This window comes from Rutidosis leptorrhynchoides, chromosome 9, assembly GCF_046630445.1.
Source record: "Rutidosis leptorrhynchoides isolate AG116_Rl617_1_P2 chromosome 9, CSIRO_AGI_Rlap_v1, whole genome shotgun sequence".
Classification (NCBI taxonomy): Eukaryota; Viridiplantae; Streptophyta; class Magnoliopsida; order Asterales; family Asteraceae; genus Rutidosis; species Rutidosis leptorrhynchoides.
Window position 1 is genome coordinate 369618791 of NC_092341.1, and position 24427 is coordinate 369643217.

General features: G+C 34.2%; 2 protein-coding genes across 5 annotated transcripts; both read left to right on the forward strand.

The window, feature by feature from the left end:
- The first annotated feature begins 515 nt into the window (after window positions 1-515).
- Window positions 516-5214, forward strand: LOC139866091 (TOM1-like protein 4). Of its 2 annotated transcripts, none has more exons than XM_071854225.1 (10): window positions 516-630; window positions 853-1012; window positions 1296-1374; window positions 1657-1755; window positions 1848-1961; window positions 2238-2383; window positions 2601-2682; window positions 2831-2916; window positions 3118-3468; window positions 4361-5214. In XM_071854225.1, exons 2-10 carry the CDS (start codon window positions 885-887, stop codon window positions 4926-4928), a joined length of 1653 nt encoding a protein of 550 aa, XP_071710326.1. In that variant the 5' UTR covers window positions 516-630; window positions 853-884; the 3' UTR covers window positions 4929-5214. The 2 variants fall into 2 exon arrangements, with proteins under 2 accessions (XP_071710326.1, XP_071710325.1); XM_071854224.1 differs by having other exon boundaries at window positions 542-630; window positions 844-1012.
- Window positions 5215-5631: 417 nt separating this feature from the next.
- Window positions 5632-8425, forward strand: LOC139866962 (probable sugar phosphate/phosphate translocator At5g05820). Of its 3 annotated transcripts, XR_011765694.1 has the most exons (6): window positions 5632-5890; window positions 6385-6488; window positions 6585-6812; window positions 7505-7654; window positions 8038-8159; window positions 8245-8425. XR_011765694.1 is itself a non-coding variant. In XM_071855267.1 (4 exons), exons 1-4 carry the CDS (start codon window positions 5867-5869, stop codon window positions 7493-7495), a joined length of 363 nt encoding a protein of 120 aa, XP_071711368.1. In that variant the 5' UTR covers window positions 5632-5866; the 3' UTR covers window positions 7496-7639. The 3 variants fall into 3 exon arrangements, 2 of the variants coding, with proteins under 2 accessions (XP_071711368.1, XP_071711367.1); XM_071855267.1 differs by lacking the exons at window positions 8038-8159; window positions 8245-8425 and having other exon boundaries at window positions 6585-6813; window positions 7490-7639; XM_071855266.1 differs by lacking the exons at window positions 7505-7654; window positions 8038-8159; window positions 8245-8425 and adding an exon at window positions 7037-7347 and having other exon boundaries at window positions 6585-6813.
- The last annotated feature ends 16002 nt before the right edge of the window (window positions 8426-24427 follow it).

Sequence of the window (24427 nt, forward strand, 5' to 3'; positions counted from 1 at the left end):
TTTTTGTAATTTATTTTTAGTTATTGGGAGATGATTCTCACACACTATTTTTTTATCCTCACACACCCTCCTCCCTAATAATAGGGTAAAAGGGTGTGTGACGATAAAAAAAAGTGTGCGAGAATCATCCCCTTATTTTTCCTTACTAAAATCTGCAACCTGAGAGGCTGGGACCAATTAATGTAAAAGTAATATATTTTGGAAAGTAGATCAACCAAGTAGAATTTCACAACTACATTATCTTTTGATAACAACCACCATGATGGTTTTTTGTAATTTATTTTTAGTTATTGGGAGATGATTCTCACACACTATTTTTTTATCCTCACACACCCTTTCCCCTTATTTTTAGGGGATGACTCTCACACACTTTTTTTTGATCCTCACACACCAATTTACTTTAACTCCTCCTAATAATAGGGTAAAAGGGTGTGTGACGATAAAAAAAAAGTGTGCGAGAATCATCCCCTTATTTTTATCTTATTACTAAAAATAAATAAATCTCAGCTGATGTTAAAAAACACCCATCTCTTTGTTTCCATCACAGTCTTCCGTTCTTATTTTGATCTATTCCGATCGTTCCTTTCCCTTTTGTAAACTTTAAGCTGGGAAACGTAATTATAATTATCGGTATGTAGCCAACTCAATTTCAAGAATCTGTCAACTTTTATTAGATTATCAATTTTGATCATCAAAATCACAACTTTTTTTCCTTCATCTTCAACCCCTTTTAGGGTTTTGTAAAAAAGTAACCAAATTTATCGAGTTTTCACGTATGGGTGTGATTTTTAATTAGTTTTTTGAATTCAAGGTTCCAATTTTGATTTGTGGGTTCGTTTGAAGTTTTTGCAGGTTGAGACTTGTAAAAGGGGTTAAGTAAAGTAATGGCAAATAATGATAGTGTTGGTAACAATCCAGCAGAGTGTGTGGAAAGGGCAACAAGTGATTCATTAAGTGGCCCGGATTGGGCTATTAACATTGAGCTTTGTGATCTTATTAATATGAATCCTGGGTATTATTTCTTATCCTAATATTATTATTATTCATTATTTTATTTATAATTACTTCTTAATTCAGATTTGTAGTTGGGATTGTTAGGATGTGGGTTCTTTATAATGATTTCTAATTATTTGGTTGCGTTACAATTTTGGTAGTAAGTAGTTAAATGCTTCTAGTTAAGGGGTGTTAGGATGGTTTTTAAAGTGATTATCTGATGAGTAATTTAGCAAGATTATAGTACTTAAAAATATTTTGTTTGGAACATAAGATGATTCCTACGTCTGCTTGAATTGCAGGCAAGCAAAAGATGCACTGAAGATACTGAAGAAGCGACTTAAAAGCAAAAATCCAAAAATTCAACTCCTTGCTCTTTTCGTACGTCTTCTAGTTTCGTTATGTTTTTTTTCCACGGTCATAAACGTTAAAAGTAGAAGTTTAAAATAGATTGATGGTATATTGTGTCTAAATGGGTCAAATAGATAACCTGCTAAAAGGAGGCACGGTCGATGGGCTATATTGGTCAAACAGTTTAAACCCGCCCAAACTATAAATTTAATGCATATAATCTGTTTATCGTATCATCATAAAATGTGGATTATTATTGTAAATATGTGTTATGTAATCATATAGAACATAACCTTGTATTTTCGAATGTAGGTGTTAGAAACTCTAAGCAAAAACTGTGGGGAGAGCATATTTCAACAAATAGTTGAACGAGACATCTTGCGCGAGATGGTCAAAATTGTAAAGAAAAAGGTGCTATTATGTCTTTTTTCATGATGAATCCCATTTAGTAAAAATGGTAAGTTAATAATGTACGTGACCTTGATTGATTACTTGTATTGCAGCCAGATTTAAATGTAAGAGAAAAGATTCTTATACTGATTGATTCATGGCAAGAAGCTTTGGGCGGACGTGGGGGCAGATTTCACCAATATTATGCTGCATATGCAGAACTTAAGGTTATTATTTAATCTATTTTGTAGTTTGATTACCTTATACATAGTGTCTGTCAAGATGTGTCCGGTCGGGTCGGGTCGAGTTTGGCTAACCTGTAAACACTTTTGTATCCAAAATCTTCTATTTTATAAATAATACTTAATGTGCCAAACACGATTAGAAAAACTTTATTACTCGTATAACATAAAGAATCAAACTTTATTATTCAATTTTGTATGCATTATATTTGTTGTTCATTTCTCTGAAACCAAATTCTTTATTTGCTGAATTTTTGACAGTCTGCTGGAGTAGAATTTCCACCCCGAGAAGAAAACAGTGTACCCTTATTTACACCGCCGCAAACTTATCCGATTGCCGATCCGACATCTGCGTATGAGGAAGCTGCTGTGGAGGCCTCCCTTGAGACCGATGCCTCTGTACTCAGGTACTACATCTCTCGTCTCCTAGTTCATTCCTATGTTCGTAGACCTAAGAGGTGGCAATATGGGCGGTTTAGGTGGCATTGAAATTTTTTATTGTGTTGCATCCATCAATTGCTATTATTAGTTCATAACTGTAGCTATTACTATTAGAGAATAATACATTGATGCTTTGTGTTTCGTGTATATTTATTTATATGTGCATATGTTTGGTGTATGTAGCATGGCGGAAATTGTGAATGCAGAAGGAATAGCAGATGTGCTGATGGAGATGCTTCGTGCTTTAAATCCTAAGAATTCTGAGGTAATAACATCGTTTCAACTAATTTATGCAATATAATTGATTTTTTAAAGTTACTTCTTTAAATTTGTTGAGGTTTTACTTTTTATATATGTATAATGTATGATATATAATATATATATGGTCTTGATATATTGTTATGTTGTGCCAGGGTCTAAAGGATGAATTGATAGTTGATCTTGTTGACCAGTGTCGTTCTTACCAGACACGTGTCATGGCCCTCATAAACAGCACCTTGTAAGCACATTTCACTTCATTCGGAAATTCTTACCTGTATTTTATATTAAGGGTGGGCCTGGTGGCTAGATGGTCGGGCTGGGTAATAATTATAATGATTTTGACTCCTTTGACTCATTTTAGATATAAGTAAATTGATCAAAAACTGCCACATATATAGACAGTGTTATAAAAAACTGAGCAATATGCTTGTTGTTTCAGTGACGAGGAGCTTCTAAATAAGGGTTTGGCATTAAATGATAGTTTAATGCATGTTATCGGCCTCCATGATGATATTGCAAATGGAGTTCCCGTTCTCGGTCTCCGTGACAATATTGCAAACGGAGCTCCTGTTCGTGGACCCCATGATGATGTTGTGAAGACAGCTCCTGTTGTGAAGACAGCTCCTGTTCGTGGGCCCCATGATTATATTGCAAAGGGAGTTCCTACTCGATCTGCAGCAGCAGGAGGTACACGAGAAAATTCGGTTGCCCCTGTTGTAAATGTGCCACATGAGGATGATGATGATGAGTCTGATGATGATGATGATGATTATACCCAACTAGCCCACAGGTATAACGTATTCCGTAGTTTTTACATCCATTATGTTCATATAATGATGAGTAAATCTTACACAACCGACTGAACTGGGGAGCCTAAACGGCATTGAGGATGAGTAAAAAATGCTGTTTAAGTTGAACAGTTGTTTTGATGGTTTTCGAAAGTGGATAGTTTCGTAATGATCTGTGACCCGGTTATGTTTGAAGCGAAAATGCCTTTTCTGCTCTTTTCATTTTTGTGGCGGATAAATCGATTAGAGTCTGTCTGTATTGGGAGAGGTGGTAAACAACTAAACGTCATAATGTGCATCAATCGATTAAAGTGTCCTTTTGGGTCGAAATAAAACGGGGCGGGGTTGGGTTGCTTTTAACATGTCTTTTCTCCATTTAGTTAATCTTGTATATAAATGGTTAATACATAAAATATATTGTTAAATAAATAAATAATAGTGTATAGTAGAAGTTTATAAAATAGAATCATTTTGGAGGCATTAGTTCACTTTAGAAAAATATTTACCAAGGTTGCAAAAACGCCACTCGAGGAGTAGTTGACAGGACTTTTTAGGGAGTACTTGGCAACTCGGGGAGATCTCGGACACTGACCAAGTTTGACTTTGACCGGTTTTGACCGATTTTGCTAACAATCCCGAATTTTGGCCGAATTTGACCGAGTTTGACTGAGTTTGACCGATTACTCTCCGAGTGGCAAAAACCGAGTAATTGTTAGAGTAATGCCGAGTTATGCAACACTACTTTTTACCCGTTTCTTAAATTTCTTCCTGTTTCTAGAACCCATTCACATATTGGAGTTGCAACCTATACTTTTAACATTTGACCTGGAACCGTAATTGAGAATGTGGATTAAGTTAAATTTAACCCCACAAAATTGTGTGCGCATTTTTCAGGTCATCTCGTGATACTCTACGGGACGGTACGTCAACTGGACGAGGACGTACCCCTAGTACGCTTCGATCTCCGACCTTACCATCATCAAGCAAACCATTTACTGCTTCTAACGAACCAGTGGTTGACTTTTTAAGTGGCGAGACGTACCATCCACCGCCACCTCCTCCTTTCGATGATTTCATAAACCCGACTGCAACATTGCTTGCTTCAAATGATAAACCAAAACAGTTGACCAAATCCGTTGACCATTCATCTCACTCAGACGAAGACATAAATCCATTTGCTGCCAATGCTCGTCCAGTGTCTATTCCGCCACCACCTTCAAAGCACAGTCAGCGACGACAATTTTTCGCAAAAAATCAGGGTCTTCCTTCTGGACCTTCGGTTTCTGGTAACGGTTCGGGTTACGATAATTTAGCTGATGAGACGAGGAATCTTTCTCTCAAGTCATCAAATCCAAGAAAGAAAGAGAAACAAGAAGATGCTTTGTTTAAAGATCTTGTTGATTTTGCGAAAGCCAAGTCTTCATCTTCTTCTTCTTCGACGAATCCAAATAGGTCATTTTAAGTTTGGATATCATGTTATTGAAGAAACTATTGACTAGATTCGTAGCTAATATCTATATATATATATATATATTTTGTTTAAGCTTATTTTAACTAATATTTTTCAGCAACTATGGCACTAAACCTCTCAGATCTAATAAAATGTAGTTTATGTCTGTTGGAGGAAGCTTGTTATCTATGAATGTACCCTGTCTGCGAGTGTTTCAAGTCGTGTACCAATACGATGATACTAACATAGTGTTATACGATTATAATCTTCATTTACTTTGTATGTGTGATGTGTAGGACAGTGTTTATAATACGATAAAGGTCTAAACCTGTTATTTTTTAAATAATTTTCTGTAAAAAGGATGGTGTAACGAATATATATCTACATCTATCTATATCTATCTATATCTATACTTCTATCTATATCTATATCTATTCTATACTCTATACTATACATAATAAGAAACACATAATATAGTCATTTTAAACTAAAAAATTCAATCTTAGCCATCCATTAGTGAGATTAGATTAAATAATGACCATTAGATTAGACAAATCATCTTAATGAAGTCATTAAGAAACAATTAGCGTTAACTGGACTATTTTACCCCAGAAATCAGGAAAACTAACGGAGTATTTTTTTTAAAATAGGGGTCACTTTGTTCTACACCAAAAGAAACCCTAAAATTCATACCATTCAAACTACTACTACAAGGGGAAAAAAAACCCTAATTTGCTCTAAAAAAAAGCAAACGACAATCATCAAGAACGACAATCAAATCTTCCTTCATTCTCATAAGGAAATAGCACCAGACTAAGATATACTCTTAATCGGGTATAAACATAATTGAAGAATTAAAATTCGATTGTTATTCAAAAGCTCGACGGAAGCCATTCAAAGAGGAAGACAATTCAGATAGTTGATTTGGTGTGTGTCGTATTTGATCGTTAATGTATCACAATCCCAAAATAATTGTAAGATCCATTTGATGTTTAAGTTTTTCGTAAATTGATGATTATTTGTGTTTTTTGAATATTGTGTCTATTTACTTTCATTTAGGTTTCTTGATTAGATATCATTGCTAGTGGGGTAAAATTTCTTTAATTTGTTTGTTTGTTTACTTTTTGATTCATATGTTTGTGGTTTTGAAATGTTGTTAGCTTGAATTGAATGTACCTTAGCTTTTTAACAGCCCTAAGTGTTACTTGATTGCCACAAACTGATTACGGAGTATAATTGAATGGTTACTTACAACTGCACATACAAACACTCCTTTTGTATGCATTCATAGTTACCAACTAATGTTTGAGTTTCTTAGTACATAATCCCTGCTCAAAATGTTGGCCTTATCTAAAAATGTCATGATATGTTACAAATACTCTTGATGGGATCTTTCTTCTTTGAATGCGAGCCATTTTTTTGGCTAGATGATTACTAAATCTGCATATATACTAGTATATTGTTGCAGGGTGAACCAAGTTTCCATATATTTGGTTTTATAATGTGTCTTGGTGCAATAGCTGCAAGAGCGTTAAAGTTGGTGCTTCAAGGGATTTTGTTATCCTCAGAAGAGTAAATAAATCTCATCCTCTTGACGATCTTTGGAATTTCATTATGTAACCGATTATTTGATTAATACTTAGTGTATTGATTTATATATTAAAACAGAGAAAAGTTGAATTCGATGAATCTTTTGCTGTACATGGCACCCGTAGCTGTTGTGATATTGCTTCCTGCAACGTTGTTAATGGAAGATATTGTGGTTGGGATAACGATAGCTCTTGCCAGAAGAGATATCAGCATTGTTTGGTATTTGTTGTTCAATTCTGCTCTAGCGTATCTCGTCAATTTGACAAATTTCTTGGTTACCAAGAATACAAGTGCTTTAACTCTCCAGGTATGTTCATATTTGATGTCAACTTAGCATTTGAGAAAAAGCTTCAAGCATTTTGTCATTTTACTCTTTATCTGATATACCATCTAAATTTTCAAATATGTCCATACAAAATCAAAAATGTACTTATATGTTAAGCTAAATTTTTTGTTATAAAATGTCTTTTAAAAATGACACCCAAATTTTAGAATTTTGATTACAATTATTTGCTGTATTCCTCATTAAGAATGGATTGCTATTGATTTCTGGAAATGAGTCAAATACAATGTCAAAAGATGCTGCCGAGATTGAACAACTCCGATATCTATATTCAGTATTTGTTCCCAAAAAATAATCCTGTTAATTATGGAATTGATTCTATTAACTAGTAACTACCACTCATTACAATCATAATTTTAAATTTAATAAACCAGTATTTTATCTAAACTAAAATGTAACAAACTTGCTAAAATTTTGACAATCAAATTAATCAACATAATTGAAACGCGTATTAAAGTTAATGACAGATAAATTAGCCCAGGGAATTTCGTGATTTACTCAAATCTGTTATATATATATATATATATATATATATATATATATATATATATATATATATATATATATATATATATATATATATATATAGTCCAGTTATTCCACATTTTTATTCATACTCTTAACCAAGAACGATCACTAGCTCTAAACAATGGCTGCAATTGAAGTCGTCACTCCCCTCAACGAAATCACGAAAGGCCGATATGACTTCAAGGTCAAAGTGAAAGTTCACTTTCAGTGGAAAAAGTTTCTATTTAGTAACCCATCTGCTCCTGCTTCACTGGAGTTGGTCTTCGTTGATCAAGAGGTAACATCATTTACATGTATTTGTTTTTTATGTAATAAAACACTACAACCAAAAATGAGTAGCTTTTTGTCCAGTCATGATTTTTAAAAAAATATTTACTCCATTATGCAATTCAACAAAGTTATGTTTATTGTTTAGTGTATGAATGATGACTGTATGAATGATATCATTTTTTATGAGTTTATTTCATGATATTCTATTGTTTACTGTATGAATAATTATTACATATTTTACAATTGTATACTATGTAATAACATCATCATTTATGTATAATCTAGCATATTACAACAGTGATACAATAGGTAGATTATCACATACCTATCTTATATCTATGATCATTTTCTTATCTTCCTAAACTATGCTAACTGATATGTTATATTCAGGATCCGGACCACAATACGCGTAGAGGATCATACTCGCGTTTTTTTATATCATACTATTTGATTCACAACTTGCAAAATTAGCTAACCAAAGTGCTTCAGGGTTTAATGCACGAGCGAGTGCTGTAAGTATTACTCCGTATTCCTTTAACTATGACTATAATCAGTACAATTATTTTAGTCAAACTTATAATTACATAAATGTTGTAGTGTGTGGATCCTAATGATGTAGTGTTTTAACGGAGGTCAACGATGTTCTTAACCAAACGTACGTTATTTTAGCTAAGAGGAGTGGTATTAATGCGACACACAATTATAATTCATACACTGTCATCGATGTCGCCGATGACCTTCAAGTCTTGAGTAAGGTAAGCAGCAAGCTAAGTAAGAAGGAATGTGTAATGACCCTGGATTTTCCAACGTTTATTATTAATATTTATTATTAATACTTGTGATTAAACGAATGTATTGTTATACATTTACTTGTTACCTTGATTGATCATACTTGACTTTAAATGCCCGAAACGTCTTTGTGACACACGTACATTAAACGAATAATATTTTCGAGTATTATTTACATTCATGATTAAGTTTTATTAATCATTTTGATTAACTAAGGTTATTAGTTGATTACTTGGGCCTTTATTAGTGTTATTGGACTTTTACTTATTAATTACTTGAACTTGGGCTTGATTAATGTTAATGGACTCTTGAATGTGGACTTATAAGCCCACCTTATATCTTAATGAACTAACTAGCCCATTCTTACTTGTAAGTATCACTTTATGGATCAACTAGTTAGTTTAACTTCGTAAAGAATCTAGTTACACACCTTCCCCATGCTAGGCCACCTTGTAACCAACTTTTAAAGGCTTTACATGCTAGTGACTAGTGAGCAATTGCCTTCCCCTTCTCCCATGCCAAACCTTCGGCCTTTGTAGGCCAAGAGAGGTGTTTTTGTTTCATTTTTCTTACTACTTCACTCACTAGTTTTCTCTCATTCTACACACACAAATTACTTGCAATATCTCTTAAACTTTTTCTCTCATTTCTCTCAAACATTTCTCTACTTTCTTGTAAGTATTATGAACAACTCCTCTCCTCTTTTCCTTGTTAAAAACCGAAACCTTATACATATACATCATCATCATTCACTTGTTTAAGACACTTGTTCCTTGTTATGATTTACTTACTTGTTATTGTAGTTACTACTTCTAGTTAATTAAGAATCAAACTCTTTAGTTTGATTCTTCATATCATCTTGTTCTTACAAGACATACAAGAACATAAACTTTCTAGTTTATGTTCTACACTTAATGTTTTCCAAAGATTAAAGTTCATGAGTTAAAACCATACTTGAAGTTCATGAAGTAAACTTAAAGTTTACTTTCTAAAGATCAAGACTTAAGCTTGAATCTTTAAAAGTATGAAACCCATGAACTTATTATTTGTTTACTTAGTTTATTTTCTCATATTATGCACTTTAAATTCATGTTTGTTGGTTTAAATGGTCAAGTGTTACTAGTTAACTTTGATCTCATTAATCTTGAACTAAAAGTTAACTTGAAAGTTCAAGAACATGTAAGTAAGCTTTCTTTAATTATGACTTTGTGTAACACCCTAGGCAAATTCCACATCACCCACAGACATGAGTGATCATGGGATTATAAGGTAATACTCACGCTTAAATGACACAACGCGTTTTGGGATCACAGGCTGAGTAGAAGTGCGAGTACGTTGTGGTTAAGCGTGCTCGGGCGAGAGCACTACCAGGATGGGTGACCTCCTGGGAAAGTGCTTCTCGTGTGTGGTCGCCAAGAAAAAGCCGTGCGCCTGCGGGCAAAGCGGACAATATTGTGGTCATGTTAAGCTGGGGTGTTACACTTTGTACACTTATGTTAGATCTAGACTTTTGGGTCTAGGATCTTCAAGATCTAACTAAGAATTATGTTCTACAACTTAAGATCTTGATTTCATAAGTTTACTTTCAAGTTTGCAACTTATTATTAGTTTTAAAGTTCATGTATGTGTCGGATCGAAGACTTTGATGTAACTTTGGTTCATCAAAACACTTGCAACACTTAAATGAGTTGTGCTACATGTCTTGGACTTATACAAGTGTTATGATGGTGAAACCTTGGTCAAGATGATGCAAACACATCAACGAGTTGTACACTTGAAGCTATATGCATCAAGGATGAGAACCGTGATTAGCATCGAGTACCAAGAACTCCCGGAACCTACTGTTTTACTGTTTCTGTGTCTGACCCGTACGACCTGGGCTACTGTAAAGATGATTTTCAGATAGCTCTGTTCGAGTAGATAATTTTTCATTTAGGACTCGTCTTAATCCGAGTTACGGTTTAGGATTTATGGCCCTCCGACCGTCCCTATGTCCTTTTAACGTTGTGCTGAAAATTCTGACCTACTCGCACTTAGACCGTCGCCACGGTCAAACGAAGACGAGTTTACTTCTGGGATTTTTACCACAACTAAAGGACTCATATACGGAGCCATGGCCACTGGTCTCACCTTATTTCAGTAGGTATAGAGGCCGTGGTGACTGACCGAACTCAGCCTTTGTTTTAAACTCTTTTCATGAACGAAACTTACTTTACACCTTTTGTTTGATGATGAATGATGATGACCTTTAAGACCTTATTTACATACATTTAAATCTATTGGGACGATTTACTGACTTAGTACTATTTGACTTAGGTTGAGGACTTTTCGGACCTACACACTTGCTTATTTCCCGAGTCATACTTTACCGCTACTTTATCATTGTGAGTTATAGCATTCCCTTTTTACTTTAACTATTTTGGGAACTGAGAATACATGCGCATTTTACGTTTTACATACTAGGCACGAGTACTTAAACTTATATATGTGTGGGTTATACAACGGCATAAACATTCCCTTTAGCTCGGTAACGTTTAGTCATTGGTTTTTGAACCGGTGAACGCGAATCTTAGATATGGATCCATAGGGTTTGACATCCCCACTCGGGCTAGTCGTGCTAGCATTTAACGAGTGTTTAATACTTCGTAAACATACGCACTTGCCAAGTGTACTTTCAGGGGGTATAAACATTAAGTTAGTTACCAAGTGTCCACGGTTAACATATACTTTATCATACTGTTTTGAAACGCTCTTTGTAGCACTGAAATCTCGTGGCCTACCTTACATACTGTTATACTTAAACTATAGCTCACCAACCTTTGTGTTGACGTTTTTAAGCATGTTTTTCTCAGGTGCTTAAGGTTGCTTCCGCTGTATACTAGTCTTGCTGTAGACACCCGCTGCTCTAGAGTTATCACCGCATGAACTGTTTATCTTGCATTCATAACTTCAATACTTTTGAACTATGATTTGTAATGACCTAAGGGTCACGTACTATTATATTTGCTTCTGTTCATTGAAGCATACTTTTGATGTAAAACATTTGACGTTGGTTATGACGTCACCTTTTATCATGAATGCAAACGTATTTTGAAATAGCATATAGTGTTTGACCTTGTAATGATCCTGTTGTTGATGATTCGTACACGATGGTTTTGTACGGGGCATCACAATGGTTTTGTACGGGGCATCACAGAATGCCCGGTTGGATCGAACAATGATGAATCTGAGTATGAAACACCAAAGCTATATAAGGTAATTACACGTTTTTTTATTCACTGCAAAAATGTCATTGTGGTTATTGGAAATAGCAAAACAAAGTTTTTGTTGTAGGTGAATTTTACACGTTTGATAGTAAATTTTGTTTTTGAAATTCAGTTTAAGAACGTTATCTGTATATTTTTACAATCATTTTTTATTAATCACCAAACTTAATTAACCAATGATAATTATATGTTAAAAATCAATATACCTTTTTTGCTAGAGTTTATACATAAAAATTTTATATTTTCAAAAACAATGAGACGTACAAAACCATATTTGAAGTTGCAAGATTTTCAACAAAGCAACAATCAATTGAATGGTTATTTCTTAAACCAACTTCTAAATCAAAGTTCATTGATCGATAAATCAAAACAATAATACAACTGTTCTTATCACATTATAATAATCGATGTGTTGCCAACTAATTACCTTAATCATTTTACTTTAATATATTTTGATATACTTTTCTTACTACTTACATATCTTTTATGACGGCTAATAAAAAAATGTCAATATCGAGATTTAAAACCTCATCGTCTTTGTAGTGATTTTAAAATCATTAAATTTTACCCGCGGGCACGAGTACGGTTAAAAAATTATACCCTCTAACGGGTCGCGGGTATATACTACCCGTCGCGGGTAAAACCCGACCCGTGAATACATGAAACTTTTCTTAATTTACCCGCGAGTTTATAATTACAATTATTAACTTTCAAAGTTATTTTACTATTAATTGAATAATATTAAAAAAATAATTTTATATACGAGTAAAAAACTTAATTTTTGCATCATTTTACATATATAACGTATATATGATTTTATAATTAATAAAATTATTTGGATCTTATATCAGAATTCTACAATATATGATTTTGGTTTCATTGTAGGTAAAAAGCAAGAGTGCTAAATGGGTAGTGGCTTCCAAGACGAGTAGAGATCTAGAAAATTAGCAACTATGGAACAAATCGTTAAAAACTGAAAGTATACTATGTTTTTCACGTTCTGCTTCGGTCCATATTCTTTTGTATTTGTCATGTAATTTTCGGCTGCAGCTTGATTTTAGGCTATATATCAGCTTGAAGCTTGATGCTATGATTGTGGTTTGTAAACTGTACTGTATCATTGGTATATATCGAATAAACGTTTTGCCTTTCGAAAATAATAATAATAATAATAATATGTTTTTGCCTTTCGAAAATAATAATAATAATAATAATAATATGTTTTTCACATGAGATGGATATTGGAGTTTAATTTTGTAACATGTTGATAGTGCTCCAAATGAACATATATTTAGGCACAATATCCTTTCAATATTTAAAGCTTTTAGTTGCAATTGTTCTATTTTTATGTAATATTCGTTTAAATAAATAAGTGCGAAGACAAAAGAAGAAAACGACGATTTGAAGACGCAAATGACCAAAAAGCTCAAATGTACAAGATATAATTCAAGTGGTTCAATTTATTGATGAGAAACGTCCAAAAATGATAAGAGTACAAGCCGCAAAACGCAAAGTACAAGATATTAAATAGTACGCAAGGACGTTCGAAAATCCGGAACCGAGACATGAACCAACTTTCAACGCGCGACGCAACGGAGCTAAAATTACAAGTCAACTATGCACATAAATATAATATAATATATAAATAATTCTTAAAATTATATATATATATATATATATATTATATTATATAATAAAACGTCGGCAAAACAAGAAAACAAAAGTAGGTGGCCTGATCCAGCTGGCCATGCGATCGCATGGCCAGGAAAACCATTTTTCATGCGATCGCATGAAGCCAGATTCCTGGCTAGGTCCTATAAATTCAGCATTTTTCGACGAGTAAAACACACCTTTTTCTTTTCCTTCATATGTACGTAAATATATATATATATATATATATATATATATATATATATATATATATATATATATATATATATATATATATATATATATATATATATATTTATAATATAATTTTAATTTTAAGTTAATAATAATAAAGTTATTTTAAGAATGTTTTACGGGTTTTAAGTCGAAATTCTGTCCGTGCAACGCTACGCGATTAATCACCACTGTAAGCTATGTTCTTCCTTTTTAAATTAATGTCTCGTAACTAAGTTATTATTATGCTTATTTGAGCCAAAGTAATCGTGATGTTAGACTAAATATTAAGACGGGGTTATTAGATTTTGTACCATAATTAAAGTTTGGACAAAAGACCGGCACTTGTGGACATTGGACTATTGACTATTAATAGATAGGGGGTATTGTCTAATCGAATGACAACTCATTAGAATCTGTCGAACCTATCTTCAAATTAGTTAAATCTAATAACTATTAAAATGATTATGTATGTTCTATTATACGACATCTTTTACGATCATTTAATTAATTATTTGGGTTGGGTAATTGATTATTCATTCTGATCAAGTGGGTAAATTAATATTCATATCTCATTAAAACATGGGTGAATTACATACAAGGATAATTGGTGTAATTGTTAACAAAGTATTAAAACCTTGGATTACACGCAGTCGATAACCTGGTGTAATTACTAACAAAGTATTAAAACCTTGTTACAGTTCGAATCCCTAATTAGTTGGAATATTTGACTTCGGGAATAAGATTAATTTGACGAGCATTTTATAATTATGACCGATAGACTATTATGGACAAAAACCAAATAGGTATCAAATAAACCAGGACAAAGGACAATTAACCCGGGTAACAATTAATTAAAATCAAAACGTCAAACATCATGATTAATGAAGTTTAAATAAGCATAATAGTTTTATTTCATATTTCATCGTACCTTTATTTACTGTAATTTTAATTACTGCAATTTACTTTATCGCAATTTAAATTCTGTCATTTATATTATCGTCATTTATCTTTACGCTTTATTTAAAATCGACAAACCGGTCATTAAACGGTAAAAATCCCCTTTTATAATAGTATTACTATATATAATTATATATATTTTATAGTTTTTAAATATAGCGTTAAACTTAGCCAGCTCCATGTGGAACGAACCGGACTTACTAAAAATTACACTACTCTACGATTAGGTACACTGCCTATAAGTGTTGTAACAAGGTTTAGGTATATCCACTCTATAAATAAATAAATAACTTGTGTAAAATTGTATCGTATTTAATAGTATTTCGTAACAAAAATATAAATATTTCGTACCCCTTTGCTTTAACATCAAGTTTTTGGCGCCGCTGCCGGGGACCCGGCGAAACGTTATATTTTTACGCTATATTTTAGTAAAATTATATCTTTGTAAAAATATATTATCTCTTATTTCGTCGAAATATTTTGTATTTATAATAAGTAAAAAATAAAAAAAAATTATAAAAAGAAAAAATATATATATATTTTTAAGATTTTATATATAATATTAACAAGTACTTTTATTTTTAGATTTAAAATATAAGTTTATTTTAAATTATATAAATATTTTTTAATATTTTGAAAATTGAAAAAAAATAAATAAAAAAAATTAAAATTAAATTTGGGCCGAAACTGGTACCAGCCCGAATCAATTCTGGAAAATTGGGCCATGCGATCGCATGAGCCCAACACAATAAACTCATACGGTCGCATGAGGGGTGCTGGCAGGAAACCTAGGAGCATTTATTACATGTTTAGGGTTTAATTTTATAATTATTATTATTAGGGTTTTTATTTAATAATATTTAGTTTTAGTTTTTAAATTTGTATTTTAAGTTTTAGTATTTATTATTTACTTATATAGATTAATATTTTTATATAATAATAATATAAAAATAATATTTTTATATAAATTTTATTTTTAGTTTATATTTTTTATTAATTGTACCTTTTTAGTCGTATCATTTGTAATTAATTTTAAGTGTAGTTTTTGCCGTAGTTATTTTTATTTCTAGATTTTTAGGCTTGCCGTAAAATTCCTTAAGTGCTTTTTCTTTAGACTAAGATTTAGGTGCTTTAGAATTTTGCGACGCCATTTTAAAATTTTAATACTTTTTAAGTTATTGCCTTTTTGGATATAGAATTCCTTCTAAGCTTTAATACCTTTAGACGTAACTTTTAATATTTAGTTTTTAGACTTTTATTTTTCGACGCTTATTTTTCGACCTTTTATTTTTCGACGTTTTTCGACGCGCTCTTTTTCTTTCTTATTTCTCGACGCTCTAGTATTTAGGACATATAATTTTCTATTTCTTCTCTAAAATTTCAAAATGATAAAATTATTTTAAGCGGTTAAATTGATAGACATCCAAAATTTTCTGGTTCGTAGTAATAGTTGGATTTGTTAGTGGCGAGTTGTGGGCTTCCGATTTAAAGGGTCCTGGCTACCTGCTGCATCTATTGGCTATTCGAAACATGGGAAAAATCTGAAAAGTCTATTAATTTGATAACTTATATAATTTTTATCTTTTATAACTAATAGGATATTCTGTGAATGCACCGATCAAAACGTTCACCACCTTTCATACGTTCCCCACCTATAACTCGATCAAGACATCTAGCTAACATTGTCGCCGTTGATTTTTCTTTAGAATCATCATCTAGTCGACCAAGTACTCCAACTCAAATTTTCGATAATCCATATTTTGAACCCGACTTCAAAATTGAAAACCCGGAGGATATTCAAGGACAATTCAGAGATCCTGAACCACTAATTATTCCTCCTGAATCATAAATCATTCAACCAGAGATTGTCGAGGAAGAAACTATTAAATCAGAATCCTCTAGTGATTCAGATTCAACAAATTCAATTATGAAAGTAACAGAACCTCTAAGTATGGAAGACCGAATGAGAGCCACACGCACAGGCCAAGGTCACGCCATTATTAAGCCAGATATTAATGCACCAGATTATGAAATTAAGGTACAAATCCTACACATGGTAACTAATCAATGCCAATATAGTGGTACGCCAAAAGAAGATCCAAACGAACATCTTCGAACCTTTAATAGGATATGTACTCTATTTAAAATCAGAGAAGTTGAGGATGAACAGATATATCTCATGTTATTTCCCTGGACTTTAAAGGGAGAAGCCAAAGATTGGTTAGAATCGTTACCTGAAGGGGCGATTGACACATGGGATGTCTTAGTTGAAAAATTTCTTAAACAATTCTTTCCGGCATCTAAAGCCGTGAGACTTCAAGGAGAAATTGTTACATTCACGCAGAAGTCAAATGAAACTCTATATGAGGCGTGGACAAGATTTGAAAAGTTGTTGAGAGGATGTCCTCAGCACGGTTTAGACACTTATCAAATATTACAAATATTCTACCAAGGTATCGACATTGCTACACGAAAAGACATCGACATAGCAGCTGGTGGTTCCATTATGAAGAAAACCGCAACTGAAGCTTACAAAATCATTGATAACACAGCCTCCCACTCGCATGAGTGGCACCAGGAAAAAGATATCTTTCGTTCATCTAAAGCGGCTAGAGCATTCTAGCCATGACTTTGATTCCGTTTCCACAAAAATAGATGCTTTCAAAAGACGAATGGAAAAGATGAATAAAGATATTCACGCAATACGAATCAGTTGTGAGCAATGCGGTGGACCACACTTAACGAAAGATTGTCACATCGAGTAAACGATGGAACAACGAGAGAATGTTTCCTACATGAACCAAAGGCCGAGAAATAATTATCAAAATAATTATCAACTGCCAAGGCCAAACTTCAATCGAAATCAAAACATTCTTTACAATCCAAATGGACCCAACAATAACTCGTACAACCAATAAGGTCTGAATAACCAACCAACTCAAAACAACACTTTCAATCAATAAAGACCTAGCTTGTATAAACCACCACAACAAACCGAAGAGAAAAAGCCAAATCTGGAAGAAATGATGGCAAAGCTAATGGAATCTCAAACACAATTTATTACATCTCAAACCCAAACAAATGAGAGGTTTGATCAGTCATTAAGAACTCAACAAGCTTCCATTTTGAATTTAGAAAAACACGTAGGTACTCTTGCCAGCATGATGAGTGGGAGGGAACAAGGAAAGCTACCGAGTAATACTGAAGTAAATCCTCGGAATGAGAATGTTAATATGGTGTCAACAAATTCTGAAAAACCAGCTCCAGAAGATGGGAAGGTTTTCGATGTGAGTAACAATGAAGAAGTTACACCATCACCACCACCCGAGTATGTAAAGCCAGTGGTGGCACTATACAGACCACCCATCCCATTTCCAAAAAAAGGAGTTGAGTATGAGCAAGTGATAGGTAATAAAGTTTGTGATACCTCTGGAAAGAAGAAGAAGAATAAAAAAGTACAAGAAACAAAAACCATAAAGATAAACCCGGTGAAGACAGTTCCACCAAAACCTCCACCCAGGGTGGGTGATCCGGGTGAATTTATTGTTCCTTGTCTACTTAGTGATTGTGTCATGTATGATGCACTAGCAGATTTAGGTGCGAGTGTGAGTGTTACACAGGAATCCAACCAATGGCTTAAAGCAAAAGTCACAGATATGCAAGTTGATTATGGTCCAAGAGAAATTGACGATGAAGTTAATCACAATTTCGACACCACAGCTACCTAAGAGTGGGGAGATTCAAATGTTCTAAAAAGAAAACGCTGCCTAGAGTTAGTTGTTTTGTTCTCGTGTAGTTCCGAGAATGGAATCCGATTGGTCTTTTCCACTAGCAGACACTAAAGAACTAGTTTTCTTTCCCCATTCTGAATTTTTGTTTTGTAGGTTTTGTATGAAATTAATACGCTTTTTCAATATAAGTTTTGTGTGAATTTAAAAAAAAAAATTACTTTATTTCATTACGTTTAAAAAATGATTTCTAAAATTCATCGTAAGTTGAAGACTAGGTCATGGAACCAAAATTGCTTTACCCGAGGGCGGGGCGAAAAATTTTGTTATCATTATTTTTAATTTTATTGATCTAAAGTATACCAAAAAAATTAAAAAACCAAAAATCTTTACTTTTAAAACAATCGCTTTAAAAACGACAAATTTTAAATTTTGTCGAGGGACGGACTAGGTAAATATACCGAAACTACCTAAAGTAAAAGGAAACAAAATTTAAAAAAAAAAAAATTATTCAAATTGTTTTAATAAATAAAGGTTTTTAAAATATATATATATATATATATATATATATATATATGTATGTGTAACACCCGCGCTTTAGGCCTAGTTGAAATGACCATTGTACCCTTGGGTATGACGTAATTAGTGATTTTAATAATTATTTGTTTATAATTATTTGATTGTTTAGTTGAGACCAGTTTGTGACAAAGGTCACAGAACATGTTCGTTTGTTTAATTTGGACTCCGTTAGGGTAGTCAAATTAAGTACGAAAGATATCAGATAACTGATAAATACCCGTGTGTTGTGAGGTATGGGTTTATAACCCACATAAGCGAGTAATATCTGCTCTTTTCTTTCCATTTCTTGAATCTTCTAAAAACTAGTACGCACCTAACTTCTTCATCCTCTCAAACCCTAATCTAATTCAAGTGTGGAATTGGATCAAGAAGCTTTAAGGATTGATTTGTTACTTCTTAGTGATCATCTATCCAGGTTTGTAAGATTGAATCATTGTTTGATTTATTAAGAATTGGGTTTTTGTGTTCTTGAGCAAAAGTGTGAATATGAGCTTGAATCTTGTTGAATTGTATTTGTTAGTGTTAATTGTTGTTAGATATATGTTATATAGCTGTTATATGATGTTTTTGAAGTGGTTTCATGATCAGATTGAGCAAAAATCATGATTTTGGGTCAAAAAACGCGAAAACAGCGTGCTGAAACTGATTTTCAGCACCCACACTTTTGACAGATCAACCGTACATGTGATCATACTTTTGATGGGTCAACCGCGCATGTGAGGGCTCATTCGCACGAGTGAGGCCTCAGTCACACGTGTGACAGCTGGTCAGATTTTGTGGAAACTTTTTTTGGTCATAACTTTCAAACCGTAGCTCCGTTTTTGATGAATCAAGTATCGTTGGAATCATAATGAAAAATCCTTTCCAATGGTAAACTTTTAAGAAACTAGATCAAACTTAATTTGGTCAAAAAGGGGTTTTAGGGTGTATGCCTTGTTTTGCACGCATTTGAGTGTCGTTATGGGCTGAAATTATAATGTAGACTTATCATATAGTGAATACATGTTGTAGGTGTTGATTTAGTGTATGAATTGATGTTTGATGTTGTGCTTTTGGGTTAAAACCCATATAAATAGATGTTGCTACTGTTCTTCATCACTCGCACGAGTGAGCCTTCACTCGTACGGTTGAGGTAGTCAACCGTGTGGCGAACTGTGCGAGTGAGTGGTGATGGGAACTTGTGTTTTGATTGTGATGATACGTATGGTTGATATGTGACTCGTACGAGTCACTGGTCACTCGTGTAGTGAACCGTACGGATCAGGAGAGTCATTGTAGGATGTTTGGTCATAGATCAAACGTACGAGCGAGTTGTCAACCGCACGGTTGAGTGTTCTCAAACGTGCGTGTGATGGTGTTACTTGCATGGTTGACAGACCAGTTGTAAAGTGACTAAGTGTTGGTTTTAGTATTGTTGTGTTATTGTCTTGTTGTTGGGTTGTTATCAAGACATGATTACTGACTGTGTTATGTCTATTCTCAGGTGATAAGAACGAAGAGAAGGCTCAGTAAGATTAGAATTTTGAGTGCCTTCTGTTGCTGGTAATCGGTGAGTGGGATTATCTCCGGGTGTAGTATAGAGTAGCAAGTTATGCTACTATGTTATACTGTTTTAGTTGTTATGCTTAGTAGATATGTTGTAATAATGATCATTGTAGAGTTACCATGCTAGTCGTAGGGACAGTTGTTCGTAGTGGTAGTTGCTTAACAGTTGTGTGCACAAGTTGTAGTTGCCTGTTGGAACCTATTGTTGTTAGGTTCAGCTCAGAGAGGTCAACCTTGTTGTGGTTGGGTCCAGTTGGCTACTGTTTGTTGAGTATAGTGCTGAATGACGCATCACCTGCGTGTGGATTTACTATACTGGGATACGGTAGTAAGGACTTTCGGTAGACGCTAGACTGATCAGCTAGTGGTCATGTGCTCGTACAAGCCGCTGAGTCTCTAGTTGGAGTATAGTTGCTAGTTGATAGTTGCCAGTTGTTAGTTGTCGGTTGCCTATCATTGATTGTTGTAGTTGCTGTAGTTGTACAAGTTAGTACTGTATGCTAGATCTGTTAGATGATTTCATTCACTTAGCCTTGTGCTAACACCCCTCACCTCCTCCCTTGCAGGTTTTGGATGTTAGCAGGTTTCGGGATAGAAGTGGTTGTTTGAAGATATGTTTGACAAGACGAACTCGGATGTCTTAACTTTTATAAATATGTAACTAGTTGTTTAACGTAACACCGGTGGTTTTCAATAAGTAACTAGCTAATGATTTGTGATAATCATGTTTGTAATTAACTAAGGGTATTTGTGTGAATTAAGACTTCCGCTGTGTTTAAAAAAAAATCAGGGTGTTACAACTTGGTATCAGAGCATAGGTTTGGCCGCATGTACATTGTGTTGAATGTCATGTTCCCAAACCTTGTGTTGTGTCAAACATATCTGAGGAGACGGTTTAAGTGAATGTAGGGATTACATGCGTTAGTTGATAGGTACTAACCTGTTTTCCACTAAGCGTTGGTGTGAGTTGTTGTGGTAGTGCAGAGATGGCAGATAATACAGGAAACGCAACTGGTCTGTCAGCCCCCAGAACATTCAGAGCCCCAGATGAAGATGGATATGTGTCAGAAGAGAATCCGCAGGAACAAATTCTAGATTTGAAAAGTCGGTTAAAGGAAGCACATGATCGAATAAGGGAATTAGAACAAAGTCAGGTAATAGTGAATCCAAGTGGTAGCGTACCGAATCAGATGTTTAGTGGGTATCCGATGCAGCCAAATATGTATCAGCAAACTGGAAGTGCTTTCCAACAACAGCAATGGTTACCATCTCAATATCAGTTTCCTCAACAATTTCAGATGCCACCTCAGTATAATCAACAGTTCCCAAATCAGATGTGGGGTCCGTATCAGACGCCGATGTTTCAACAACCAAAGAAATGTATGTTCAAACAGTTTCTGAATTGTAATCCACCCGAGTATTCAGGAAGTTCTAACCCAACGGTAACCCTTAATTGGTTAAGAGAGATAGAAAAGGTTTTTGAGGCATGTCAGTGCGAACCAGAATTGCAGGTTATTTATGCTAGTCGTATGTTGAAAAATAGGGCAATGGTTTGGTGGGATACTGTTATTTCTAGTATACCAAAAGAGCAAGTGAACATGATTACTTGGGAACAATTTTATAGTAAAGTTTGTGAGCAGTATTGTTCATCTTATGACCTCAATCGAATTAAGACGGAATTTCTGGCAATGAAAATGACACCTCAGATGACGATAGATGAGGTGATTGAGCAGTATATGGATAAATTAAGGTTTGTGCAACAGTGGTTCCAAATGAGCAGTCCAGAATTCAGCACTTTGTTAATATAATTTTACCAGAGTACAGAACAATGGTTAGGATGGCGACGACGTTATCGCAAGCATTTGTTATGGCAAAGATGGTAGAGGATGACGTCAGAGCAGCAAGGAATAGAATAGTAGGTTATGAGATGCCACAACAAGATCAGGTGATGAGTCATTCAGACTCTGGGTCAAAGAAGTCTGTTAATTTGAAACAGAAGAGTGGGTCAGAACATAGTGGGTCAGCATCAAGTCAGAATTCTTGGTGCTATAGTTGCAGATCATCTCATAGTGGTCCTTGTTCAGATTCAACCAAAAGATGTTTGAGATGTGGTATTGTGGGACACGAGATTCGGATGTGTTCGTTCCAAGAGGATGTATGTTGGAGATGTCATCAAGTGGGGCATAGGTCAGCTCAGTGTCCGTATGTAAGAGGATCAGGTTCTGGGGCGGGGCTAGGAGCGCAGTCAAGATCAGTAGGTGGATCTTCTGGTTCTCCAGTTGGGCAGAAAAGAAAGAATCCACCTACGTCAACAGCAAGAGCTTATCAGATGGTTGCAGATGCAGATGTTGAATATGATGTGAATACAGGTATGCTTCAAAATCCTCGTATTATTTAGTTGTATATATGTATGATTGTGTATATATACATATATGTGTGTTTTAGATTGGTAGATCTTGATTGTAGTGTAAGATTTATTTTGTTGGGTTATGTTGTTTATGTTTGGTTGGGACCTTGTGTGCTTTGTGGGGGTAAGGGTGACCCTTAGGTTGAATTTTTGGGATTGAAGACCGTGACTTGGATAGAGATGTGTTTGGTATCTTTATGAAGTGGACTTTTGGATGACACGAAGTTGTTAGATAGTGACATGAGTATGAGTGATATGTCGGTGGTGGACCTTATTGATCAGATATTTCCTATGCTTGTTGGATATGTAGTGATGTTGGTAGACTATATTTAAACATTCGATGGATGATGTTTTGAGTAACTGTGATTGGACAGATGGTGTAATCGATTAATCATAAAGTAGTTAAATTAATTACCGATACTTATTGAGGAGATTGATTGGACATAAGTTAGTGAATGAGACAAGTAGAATTTTTCCATTACGAGCAACTCAGAATGAAGGTATGATTTAGGATAATATGCTTGTGACTGGCCAACAGAAGTATATTGTGATAAATCATACGGAATTTCTGGGAAGCTGAAGGAAAAATTTAGGCGGCCTGTGCTATATTGGATTGTGATATGACTGGATATGAGATGAATAACCTGTGAAGTTCTGTTGACTTACGAGACAATTTCGTGGACATAGGTATAGATTTTAGCATGATGACTAATTCTATTGCCTAAGCTTTGGATAATTGGGAAAAGTGGACAGTATAAAGAGTTGAATTGGATGACAGATCGTGAAATTTATGATACGGAATGGCGAAGAAACACGAATTTGACTCTGATTATTTGACTTGTTCGTGTAATTTGTGGGCTTAAGTGGATTAACGGACGTTGATCGATGAAGATTATGACAACTTATTTTGTATCGGGAGTGTATTGACGACAAGAATCTCATTTCCCTATGCAATTGTGGTGGATATTGTCGGTATCGGGAATAAGATCGATAAAGTAACCGTGTGTTTTGGAGGTACGGGTAACAATTTTTGGGTTTGTTAACCATAGTTGACCCTATTCCAAGGACGGAATCTCTTTTAAGGAGGGTAGATTTGTAACACCCGCGCTTTGAGCCTAGTTGAAATGACCATTGTACCCTTGGGTATGACGTAATTAGTGATTTTAATAATTATTTGTTTATAATTATTTGATTGTTTGGTTGAGACCAGTTTGTGACAAGGGTCACAGAACAGGTTCGTTTTTTTTAATTTGGACTCCATTAGGGTAGTGATAATGCTAAAAACGAACATATATTTCATAGCATTATTCCTCAAGAAAGACAAGCTTTTAGTTGCAATTGTTCTATTTACAAGTGATATTCGTTTAAATAATAAAAGGTGAAGACAAAAGACAGATTCGACGAATTGAAGACGCAAACGACCAAAAAGCTCAAAAGTACAAAAGACAATCAAAGAGGTTCCAATTATTGATAAGAAACGTCTCGAAATTACAAGAGTACAAGATTCAAAACGCAAAGTACAAGATATTAAATTGTACGCAAGGACGTTCGAAAATCCGGAACCGGGACCAGAGTCAACTCTCAACGCTCGACGCAACGGACTAAAAATTACAAGTCAACTA

Excerpts from the sequence above, each read along its gene's own strand:
- LOC139866091 (XM_071854225.1), top strand. The coding sequence starts at position 885 with ATGGCAAATAATGATAGTGTTGGTAACAATCCAGCAGAGTGTGTGGAA. Across the intron at positions 1,375-1,656 it reads TTCAACTCCTTGCTCTTTTC|GTGTTAGAAACTCTAAGCAA; the intron begins GTACGTCTTCTA and ends TTTCGAATGTAG. Across the intron at positions 3,469-4,360 it reads TATACCCAACTAGCCCACAG|GTCATCTCGTGATACTCTAC; the intron begins GTATAACGTATT and ends CGCATTTTTCAG.
- LOC139866962 (XM_071855266.1), top strand. The coding sequence starts at position 5,867 with ATGTATCACAATCCCAAAATAATT. Across the intron at positions 5,891-6,384 it reads ATCACAATCCCAAAATAATT|GGTGAACCAAGTTTCCATAT; the intron begins GTAAGATCCATT and ends ATATTGTTGCAG. Across the intron at positions 6,814-7,036 it reads CAAGTGCTTTAACTCTCCAG|AATGGATTGCTATTGATTTC; the intron begins GTATGTTCATAT and ends TTCCTCATTAAG.